This window comes from Pseudonaja textilis, chromosome 1 (assembly GCF_049901715.1).
Source record: "Pseudonaja textilis isolate UNSWEBS1 chromosome 1, rPseTex1.2, whole genome shotgun sequence".
NCBI classification, from domain to species: domain Eukaryota; kingdom Metazoa; phylum Chordata; class Lepidosauria; order Squamata; family Elapidae; genus Pseudonaja; species Pseudonaja textilis.
The window spans coordinates 85,330,519-85,342,037 of NC_141990.1; the positions used below are offsets into that span (position 1 = coordinate 85,330,519).

The 11,519-nt window shown below is 39.4% G+C and overlaps 1 protein-coding gene across 1 annotated transcript; it reads left to right on the top strand.

Moving 5' to 3' along the window:
* Nucleotides 1-653: 653 nt before the first annotated feature.
* NMBR (neuromedin B receptor) lies at nucleotides 654-6,916 on the top strand. The gene is made up of 2 exons (XM_026705589.2): nucleotides 654-980; nucleotides 5,057-6,916. Exons 1-2 carry the CDS (start codon nucleotides 654-656, stop codon nucleotides 5,456-5,458), a joined length of 729 nt encoding a protein of 242 aa, XP_026561374.2. The 3' UTR covers nucleotides 5,459-6,916.
* Nucleotides 6,917-11,519: the final 4,603 nt, after the last annotated feature.

Sequence of the window (11,519 nt, forward strand, 5' to 3'; positions counted from 1 at the left end):
TCAGTTGGTCCACTCAGTTAAGTTGTAGTTAGTCATTTGCCTCTGGGCAACTCCTAGTCAGGTTTTGAAAGTGATGGCATCCATTCCTTTCTTGAGGTATAGTTCCTTATTTGTACTCTGACATTTTCATTGCTCTGGTGATAGTAGTGCAATTAAAAGGATGAGCCTTTGGATCTTTCTTTGCCATTGTCCAGAGTGATAAAGAGTGCTGAAAATTGATCTGATAACTTAAAGCAGAGATGGACTGGAAGTAAGAAATATGAATTGAAAACTATGGCATATCAGTTTTTCATGTTGTATACAGTAATGTCAACACATTTTTGAGCCATATTAAAAAATAGCAGAATACATTATATAACTCCCCCAGGCCAGAGAAAATTGCATTATATATTTCTCTACGCTAATACAAATAAACATTTTATGCTTTCCTTCCTTTCGCTTTTCCTCCCTCCCTCTCTAAATAAATTATTTCTGTGTAGCCACTTGAGCAAAAGTCAGAAAACTCCCAGTAGCATATTTGCTGTATTAACATTTCCCTCAGAACTGGGGGATGCTTATTTTATTTCAACACCCCCCGGCCCAATCTACTACTGTCTGAACCATGATATTCATTTTCCTTTTTACATTTTAGGTACAAGGCCATTGTAAATCCAATGGATATTCAAGCACCCAATGCAGTCCTCTGGACTTGTATTAAAGCAATTGGCATCTGGATAATTTCCATCTTGCTAGCAGTCCCTGAAGCTGTTTTCTCTGAAGTGGCACACATCAATGATGCAGATAATGTCAGCTTCACAGAATGTATGCGCTATCCCTTGAAGGATGATCTGCACCCAAAGATTCATTCGGTGATGATACTTTTGGTATATCTTCTTATCCCACTCACCATCATTAGTATTTATTACTACCATATTGCAAAGACATTAATTAAGAGTGCACACAATCTGCCAGGAGAATATAGTGAACAATCTAAAAAACAGGTAAGTTTTCCAGATCCATGTAAGATTTATTTTAAGAAAGTCTACAAATTAAATTAAACTGTATGTTTAGTATACATAGTAGTAGGTAGTTCTCAACTTAGCAAGAGAAATTCTGCTTCCAGTTGTGGTAGTTAAGTGTTAAGGGAGTCATGTCTGATTTTAAACCTTTTTAGCCACAATTGTTTAGCAAATCACTGCATTTGTTAAGTGAACCACATGGTCATTAAGTGAATCCAGTTTCTTTCCTCGACTTTGCTTGAAGGAAGTGGTTGGGTAGGTTGTATGGTGATGACATATAACGTATCCCTGGCATACTGCAACTATCACAAACACATGTCAATTGCCAAGCACTCCAATTTTGAAGTGGGAATAATACAATGGTTGTATGTGTGAGGACTGGTTATGTTATAAGTCAGAGTGTAACACAAACACAACAAAATCCAAAACGTAAATAAATGTCCTTTATTGCCTCCAACTTGACCCCACTGTTCGATAATACTCAGTTGGAGATAAAACATACTTAAAAATAGTCTTCAAAAGAAAGCAATACAGTCCAGATTTAATAAGCAGATAGAGGTGAAATAAAAAACCAAACAAACTATAATGATGAAATGTCCACAATAGAACAGGAGAAGTATTTACCAAATTCAAGGAGATAAAAAAGCACAGTCTGTTGGAAGGACGCCAATCAAGATAACTTCAGACCAAAATAGAACATGCTTGCTTCTGGCAACCTGCGTTCTAACCGTCTCTCTTATATACTCATCTCTCCAGCTGTAACCAATGAGGAGGATCATGGCCGCTTCCTCTCTCGCAAACCAAGTTGTTGCCTTTTCCTTTCCTCCCTGTGTGTCCTAGGATGCAGAGGGGATGGGCCTGGTTCTTCCTCTGATTGCCCAGCTGGTCTCAGCCCTTCTCCAGCCTCCTCCACAACTTCTGGAGCCACACCTCCACTCCCTGTTGGCTGTTCCTCCTCTCCCTCAGAGTCCGACTCTACCAAGGGCATGGCAGGCTTTTTCAGTGCCATTGTAATTTTGAATGGTCACTAAACAAACAGTTATAAGTTGCAGATTATCTATGCATCACATACTTCTGTTTCTCCATTGTTATTTAATTCATGTGATATGGTCTGGATCAAACTCATTCTATGGGCAATAAAGAATCCTTCATCATATAGGAGGGCAAGAGTGGTGTGGTGGCCTAGAGGTAGAACTCTTGCCTCCTAATCAGGAGGCTGTGAGTTCGATCTTAGGTAAAGGCAGATATTTCTTTCTCTGTGGGCACATTGAGACTATATCTGCTGAATATAACTCTGCATTGGTGACAGGAATGGCATCCGGCCAGTAAACACTCAGCTCTGTTCAGTTGCTCAGGCTCCATCCCACAAGGGAGTACGGAGTCATTAAAAGGAGATGATGATGAAGGGCAAGTGGTGGATTAAAAAATTCCTATTTTTCCTCAAATGGGACATGCTTTTTTTTTTTAACAACAACAACAACACTCCTGACACCAATGGATTTTTGAAAAACAAGTTTTAGGCCTAGTAGAAAAAACTAACTCTACCATAGGCAGAATGGTTCCAAGTAAAATCATCCCACTGTACATTTCTACTTCAGAAAGAAAAGGAAGGTATGAAGTATAAGCTCAAATCTTTCACAGATCAACAGGCAAGGACAATTAATTAAAAAAACTAATGCTCAGCCCTGTCTCTTCCTTATGGTGAGAAATAGTGTTCCCGACACTGCACTTATTTCATGGTTAATAAACAAAACTCCATCAGACAGAATTCTGATCATATTTTGCAATTTCATTAGCATGTCCACACAGCAGATGTTCTACCAGATCCCTGCAGGCTTTTCTTCTAGTTTTGCGTAGCCTTAAGAAATTGCAGTTGTTGCAGGATCTCTTAAGTACTGCTTGTCACCCATTACTTAAATCAGGTTGTATCAAGGTAAAATCCTCTGCAAAAACATGAGTTTAATTGAATCTTTAGACTTTATAACTTATACCTGTATCAGAGTTTTATATGCTTAAACAAAAATTAAATACTTAGCCTGAGCATATATATATAAAGTGTCCCAAAAGTTACAGGGCAATGATCAAAATAAATGCCCAGTTACTGCAATTTTATTAACATTTAAAATTCACCATCTCCTGCTCATACATAGTTATTGATTTTTTAAAAAACAATCGATGTTCCATATTTCTTTTCTGGTTTGTTGCTAAATTTTCACTGCTGTATTAATTCTGGAGTATTGTGCATATTCCTTTTAAAAATATCCTTTAATTCCACTTTTATTATTTTTAGAAATAACCGAAGGCAGCAAATGTATCTAATACTCTGTCATCCTCTTATTTGCTCCACAACAACAACCCTGTGAGATGGGTTGGAGTGAGAATGACTGACCCAAAGTTACCCAGCCAGCTTTCATGCCAAAGCAGATCTCCTGGTTTCTAGCCAGAATGTGAGAACAGTTTAAATAGCCCCTCAAGCATTAGTGGAAATAGATTACAATCCTGTGCCCAGCTGTTAAAAGCTTGAGCCTTGAGCAATGGCCCTTATTTCGAGAAAGATTGCTTCAGAACAATCTATTTTGGCAATTATAATTGACACATGCTTTGTGAAGGCCAGAGTATTAGATGGGGAAATGGTTTCCACTACTCTAAATTAATTTTCTTCAATTGATCATCCTCTGGAAATGATGGGATTATTGCTCCAGAATTCTCCGATTAAACACTATGTTGAGTAGGGGATTCGGGGAGCTGAAGTCCCAATGCATCTTGAGAAAGTTGACCTGCTGTATCTTCCTGATAAAATATATTATATGAGTGTGAAAATGAAGGATAAATTCACTATAAGAATGTGAATGACAATTCAGTCCTTGATTCAGACAGACTCAGGAAAGACTATTCTTCGTTCTTCTGAATTTTAATTAAGTTGTCAATGGTCCTGGTTAAACAGGCCTTGGCAGAACTTGCACTTTGCTTCTCTGGGGAAGCTGATCAAACTGTGTGAACTTTTGTCTTTTGTCACTTTTTTTTCAGATGTCATTGGTAAAATTAAAGATGTCATCAGACTTATCTGCAATGGTATTTTAATCTAATCCAGTTTACATGAGGACCTGAGAATATGCACAGAATAATTGTTATTAAAAAGTTTGATTGGGAATTAGAATATAATAGAATACCTTTATTGTCATTGCATTCCATGAATACAAAGAAATTTGAAAGCTACTCCAGCACAGTGCCCCAAATACCAGATCACAATCACACTACAGAGTATTTAAAAATTAAAATAATTAAAATAATAATAATAATAAAAAACCTAGTCCAAAACCTATCTATAACATTTAGTAAGTTAAATAGTTTTAAAATGCCACTATATACATAGGAGTAAATCACAAATGCACTGTTTGATTCAATACAATTGCTGCCTTGGAAAAGAAACTGTTTCTCAATCTATTAGTCCTCATTTTAAGACACCTATAACGTCTCCCTGATGGTAACAGTTCGAAATATGAATGACCAGGATGAGAATGGTCTGTGGAGATTTTTAGTGTTCTAGAGAGGAGTCTGGTCTTTGCAATATCTTCCAAAGAAGAAAGAGAGCAACCAATGATTTTTTGTGCTGTGTTTATAACTCTCTGGAGCATCTTCTTATCCACTGCAGAGCATCCAGCATACCACACCGTTACACAGTTATGTCAAAATACTCTCGATGGTAGAACGGTAAAAAGTAATCAGCAACTTCTCACCCAGACCACTCTTTTTCAGCAACCTCAGAAAGTGCAGGCACTGTTGGGCCTTCTTTGCAGTGGCCATAGTGTGGGCCGACCAAGTAAGATTGTCGGAAATATGAGTTCCTAGAAATTTAAAACTATGAACTCTTTCCACACAATCTCCATTGATATATAGTGGGAGAGGCTCTGCTTTGCATCTTCTGAGCTTTGCTTTCTTGCTCATCCTTGAACAATGTATTGTGAACACTGAAAGAAAGCATAGGGTCAGATCAGCTATTTTGTAGGGCAGCTCCACTGACTTCAGATTGTTAATCTCTGTTTATTTGTTCACTCTAGATGGAAACTCGAAAACGGCTGGCCAAGATTGTACTGGTTTTCGTTGGGCTGTTTGCTGTGTGCTGGCTGCCAAATCATGTGCTATACATGTACCGGTCTTTCAATTATCGTAAGATTGACCCATCCCTCAGTCACATGGTTATTACTTTGTTGGCTCGAGTGCTGAGCTTCAGCAATTCATGTGCCAACCCATTTGCCCTGTACTTCCTCAGTGAGAGTTTTCGGAGACACTTCAATAGCCAACTTTGCTGCTGCAGGAGGCATCCTCAACCAAGGCCTACCAGCTACATGACCAATTCTTCAGCCATTCGAATGTCTTCATTGGAGAACCATGCAAGGCACACTGTTGCTATGACAACCCTGCTGAATGGGCATACTCCTAAACAAGAGATGTCATTGTGATTAACCAGTGCAACATCTGACCTCAAAAAGAAATTATTTTAATGATCTTTCTTGTGGCTGGCCTCAGTTCCTTTAAAAAACCAATATATCCTAATCTAAGAAATATCATATTCTGATCTAAGGATAAGTATTTATTAATTATCTTCCTATCACTGTTGTAAGAAATGAAGTATATTATGCTTTACTTACTCTCGCCTGAAGAAATGCTTCCAAGCTTATTGTCTTAAAAGGTTGAACATAAATGAAGTATGAAAAGAGCATACATGCTCAGCTGCCACTTCAACGGAATTAGTCTAGATTTCCAGGTGTGTAGTTCTTGATAACTCTGGAAGTCAGGCATCTCTTTTGTCAAGAGTTTGTTTTTCCAGTCCCACACAAAGGCATCTCTGTTATGTCATCTCTGCTGAGCTTAAACAATGTGCCTGGAAAAAATAAAAATGTTACTTGGCTATTCTCTTTAAAATGATTATATTTAGATTGGATGACACTCCTAAAGAAGAAGAGCTTGAGAAAGCACCATCCAACTTGGTTGACGAGCTGTTTACAAAGCAGTATGACTGTAGCTGGATCAGGTGCAAATGGCACACCAAGATATTGTGTAGACTTGGAATTAAATAACACTGAAATGAACATGAATTTGGGCAAACTATAGGAGACAGCGGAGGACAGGTGAGCCTGGCATGTTATGGTCCATAAGGTTGTGAACAATTGGACATAATTGAACAATGCTGACAAACTGGGCAAACATCCTATATATTCATCTTTTCAGCTCTGGGTTATTCAACTTGAATGACCAGCAGCAGTCAAAAAACACAAAAATAATGAACCTGTAGTTGAACAAGACTTTATTGGCATCAAAAGACCTGGCTTTACAGCCAGGAAAGCTAAGGACAACTTCTGTGAGATAGTTCAGTTTGGGAGTAACCGTGGGAAAAGTGCAAAGCTCAGACTCTGATATTATGTTCATCTTTTTAAAAAAAAGATCCATTTCATATATTCCCATTGTTTGAAGAAGGAAAGCAGTTATAACCTTAGGTGCATTAATTCTGCTACCCATGTAAAGTTTTATTGCCTGATCCATGTTTGGATCTCAGAAAACTGGAAACAGGGCCTTTTTTTTTTTTTTAGCTGTATATGGAATCTTTGCAATTTTTGGTTTGATAGGTGGCAGCATGGGGTCAGGGCACCTGATTGTCAGAACCAGTTTTCTCCTTCCAAATGGTCATCTAAATGGGGAAACATAGATGTGGTAAAAGCAGCTTCAGAACTAGGAAACAAGAAGACAAAAAAGAAGATTGTTATCTAACTCATTCATTAGCCTTTACCTGATACTAAAAATGATATCAGGGATGGTGAACTTTTTGAGTTAAGTGCCAAAAATTCAGAAAATGCTTAACTTGACTCTGCCAGTGTGTCACCCCCCCAACTCCCAAACAATAAAGAAACAATTGTTGACTATTTTTTTTCTAAACGCAGTCTAATCATGTGTGTGATCCCCAAAATCTGCCAAAATACTTTCTTAGGAGCTGTAGTGATGCAGTAGTTATAATGCAATATTGCAGACTAACTGCCCACTTCCAGGAGTTCAATCCCCACCAGCTCAAGGTTAACTCAGCCTTCCATCCTTCTGAGAATGGTAAAATCAGGACCCAGATTGTTGGGGGCAGTGTGATGACTCTGTAAACTGCTTAAGGAGGGTTGTACCCAGCGCTGTAAAGCACTGTGAAGGGGTATATATGTCTAAGTGCTATTGCTATTGCTACTTTCAGGCAGTGTTCTCTTTCTACTGATCAGTCCCTGTGAACAGCTTCAGGCAGCTCTGAGTCCCACAAGTCTTTGTTCTTGAAGTGGCTTTGAAGAATGCTCTTCTGTGGCCTCTGCGGCTTCTAAAAACTCTGCAAAAGCATACCCCGATAAACTGATTTACTGCTCACACCTATGGATGACTTAGACCTCTTGTGGGAATGTAGAGACTCCAGACTAATTCCTCTTTTGACTCTCCCCCTAGTTCCTGGCAATCCTTCTCCTACACTCTATATAGCATAAGAAAGGAAACCTTAGCAATAAAAAAAAAAACAGGCAACAAAATTTAATAAACAATTAGAATGATTTAACATTGGGTTATGACATGACAAGAAAGGATGAACTTGTAGAAAGGAATAAGATTCAATTTGTTATCTGTTGTTTATTATTTGTTGCTTTCTGTTTAGCATGCAGAAAAGGCTTGTGGCTGCTTATGTGGGTAGAAAAAGAGTATCTTTGAACCTTTGGCTCTGCTGTTTTTCCTTTTAGGAGATCAATGGGCCTAAAAGTCAATATGCGGTGTAGTTTGGTAATCTGTGACTAGTCATTGTCTTGAACTCCTGCGAAACCTTCTTCAGTGTTGTTTTAATAAAAAATGGCACCCCATATGGATCAATTCAAATGGATAATCTATAAATGTCAATATGCAGTTTGATATTGTTCTATGTAATAATCATTAAACGTATTTAAAATAAAATATAGCATGCATGGCTTTTTCTCTGATTGAACAAAATGGCTAAAAAAATCACTTCATAAGCTGTGATCCAGAACATGTTACTTGTACTTAAGCTAAAACCTTTAGACAAACTGATGGTACTTTTCTCAGTAAATATGCATGGGGTTGTGCTGTATGTCCTATTTAGAAAAACGTGCAAATCTTTGATATATCCACAAGTTTTAGAGGCTTATAATGTTCATCTCAGAAAACAGGCATGAAGATTCAAACGTCTTCAAACTTTGCCTTCCTTAATTTTCCTCTTTGCTTTTCTTTACTGCTGAGTAAAGAAAACTACTACTTTCAAATCTGGTTTCTCTTTCCCTCTACACCAGGGGTGTCAAAGTCGATTTCATTGAGAGCTGCATTAGGGTTGTGTTTGACCTCGGAGGGCTGAGGGTGGCGGCCGGGGGTGGGTGCAGCCATGGTAGGTGTGGACAGCTTGACATTTCTCGTGTTGGAGGCACCTGTGGCCAAGTGCTAAAGCAGCACTTCCTTGAGACCCTCCCCCACTCTCATTATAATCTCTGTCCCTCCCTGTCTTCTCTTCTTTTTCCTTCCCCCTTCCTTCTCCTTTCTTCTTCCTTCCCCCCTTTCCTTATTTTTTTCTTCATTGGTCTCTTCCCTTCTTTTCCCTTTCTCCTTCCCTGTCCTTCTTGCATGCTCAAATGCAAAAGGGGAACCATTTCTCCTTTTGTTTTGTTTTTAGTTTGTTTTGCTAGCACTCTGTTTTCATTGGCAGAGGCACCATGGGCTGGTCCTTTGCTGTTTTCAGGCCAGCCTCATGGGCCTGATCTAAGCACCCTGCAGGCCAGATCCAGCCCCCGGGCCTTGAGTTTGATACCTCTGCTCTGCATCAAATTGAATCAAATCTTCATAGACCAGTATAAGGAGAGTGGAGTAGAGTCAATTAAAAAGTTTCACCAGAGGTTTCTTTAAAAAAAGAAAAGAAAAACTAGATGTTGAAACAGAAAGAATATAATGCATAAAAGTCTATAAGAATGTGAAAGAAGGGGTAGGAACATCAGATGAGTGTAAGAAAATATAAAAAATTACCATCCATATGATTATATCAAATTATTTTGTGAACTAGATGCTCAATAACTCTAATTTATGCCACAGGTCATTGTCTGGCAGTTTTGAAGTGCTGTTGGGCTGAATCTGGCAGGTCTTCATGTTGTTATAGAGTTGGTATCTGAAAGCAGCAAGGGGGTGCAGAATTGTGCACACTGGGTATTTATGTAATAATGCTAAGATGAAAATAGTGTGAATGCCTCTGTGCTATAGACACTAGAGAAAGACCATGCTCTGTTGTTTCTGTCTGTCCAGAATTGCAGAGGCATTCTTTCTCCAGGTGAGGAATTGTAATCAGGGGTGGGATGGAAATATTTTTACTACTGGTTCTGTGGGCATGGCTAGGTGGGCATGGCCATGTGACTGGGTGGGTGTGGCTTCTTTTTTTTGCAGCATGCCCCCCCCCCCCATGCTCCATTTTTTTGCCTCCTGGATCTCAGGGAAGCCTCCTGGGAGGCTGTTTTTGCTCCCAGGTGGCTTCCCTGAGGCGCAGGAGGCAAAAAATGGAGCACGAGGGGCCAGCGCAGTACCGCTGCCCCCCACACACCCCATTTTGCCTCCTGGGCCTCAGGGAATCCTCCTGGACAAAGCAGTAAGACAGGGTGGGGGATCCTGGCATATCTGATTCTTGGAACAGTTGATTGTTGGGAGGGGGAAAAAATACCATAAGGAGTGACTGGACAGAGTGGGCAGGGGAGAATGCAGTTGGCGATGTTGTGTATGCACGATAAAGACTGACTGGGTGGGGAGGGGAGGGGTGGGTGGGTGGGGAGGGGCAGGGCCAGTCAGGGGCACGATTTACTGATTCTCTGAACCGCACAGAATCATAACCGGTTCTATTGAACTAGTCCAAACAAGTAGAATCCCACCCCTGATTGTAATCCTGTATTGTATATAGGAATTCCTATATTAGCATCCAAGGGCAATGAGGGAAGAACATGAAATAATGTCAGAGTAATGGTCTTTCAGCTTTTAGGGATTGCACTGTTTAGTGAAGGGAAATTTGGTATGAAAATCAGAATACCTGTTTGATTCATTGGTAATAAAAGCGGGAGTCTTGACTTGATCCAGTTGGTGTTCTATGTCTTCTACACACTGTTCTGTGTCTGATACACATTTTGTGTCAGCTACACACAAAGCATTGTTTAATCAGTGTTTTGGTTCTGGGATCTACTGCTAGAATTCCAGGGAAAAAAGCAATAGTGGCATCTAGGAAATTTAGTTTTCTCTGATGGTACCATAAAGGAGTGAAATATATAAGCTTCCAGACAATGTTTCATAGATGCAGTTCCATCAACACTATAGTAGTCTGTCTGGAGCAGTAGTGGGATTCAAATATTTTTACTATCAGTTCTGTGGGTGTGGCTTGGTGGGCGTGGCAGGGGAAGGATACTGTAAAATCTCCAGTCAGTGATGGTATTTTCCAGTTCTCTGAATTACTCAAAATTTCTGCTACCGCTTCTCCAGAACTGGTCAGAACCTGCTGAATACCCACTTCTGGCCTGGAGCTGCTAGGAGATGCAGTTCAAAAACATCTGGAGAGCCACAGGTTTTTAAAGTCTAACAAAGAGGGATAGATTACCAGCTATCTTATTTTCCAGTACAATGTAATATGAATTAGCAAAGGGCAACTTAAGATGAAACAAATTTAACTTCATTATTTAAAAACCAGGGTGACCATAGGTTGCAAAAAGTCAGAAAATTAGTGGATGGCAGCCAAATGATGTAGCAATTAGACAATTTCTGCCATCTGCTGATCATTTAGATTTTGCAGCCCAGGTCTGACAGCTTTGTTTAAAATATAACTTATTTTCTCTATCCTAGGGCATATATTTCATGTGCTATGTCATTTTTTAAATCATGGAACTTTGATTTTGGTCATGGAGATAAAACTTAAGTTGTTCCATGCAATATCACAGTTGCCATTGCAACATAGTACACTGCAGTTTCAATACCTTTTCTTATGCGACTTGCACATTTAATCTATATACCAACTTTGGATAACTGCAGAATTATGGACTTGACTCTCACAAGTCAAGCTGCAAAAATAAGTTGTTCCATGCTAGCAAACGTTTTGGGAGTGATTATTTTCTTGAAATGCAGTGCTATTGATTGAGGTGATAATGCACCATCAGCATTAACAAAATCACTATCAGCTATTGGAAAAGGCAGCTTTGCTTGGAACAGCTCGCTTCCTGCAATGGTCTCTTTAATATTATTAAGCAACAATATCTGTCTATCCCAGGTCTTTGGGAAGGACTCACTAGATAACGGGTGTCAAACTCGCAGCATCACGTTGCTGTCATGTGATGTAATGCAATGTTTTCCCCCTCCATGAAGCTGGTGTGGGCATGGCCTGTGTGTGATGCATCCAGCCCTTGGGCCACCAGTTTTAATACCCCTGCACTAGGTGGATAAAAATGCCAAATCCAGTCTAAACATCTAATTAACTGTATAGTCAACCACAGT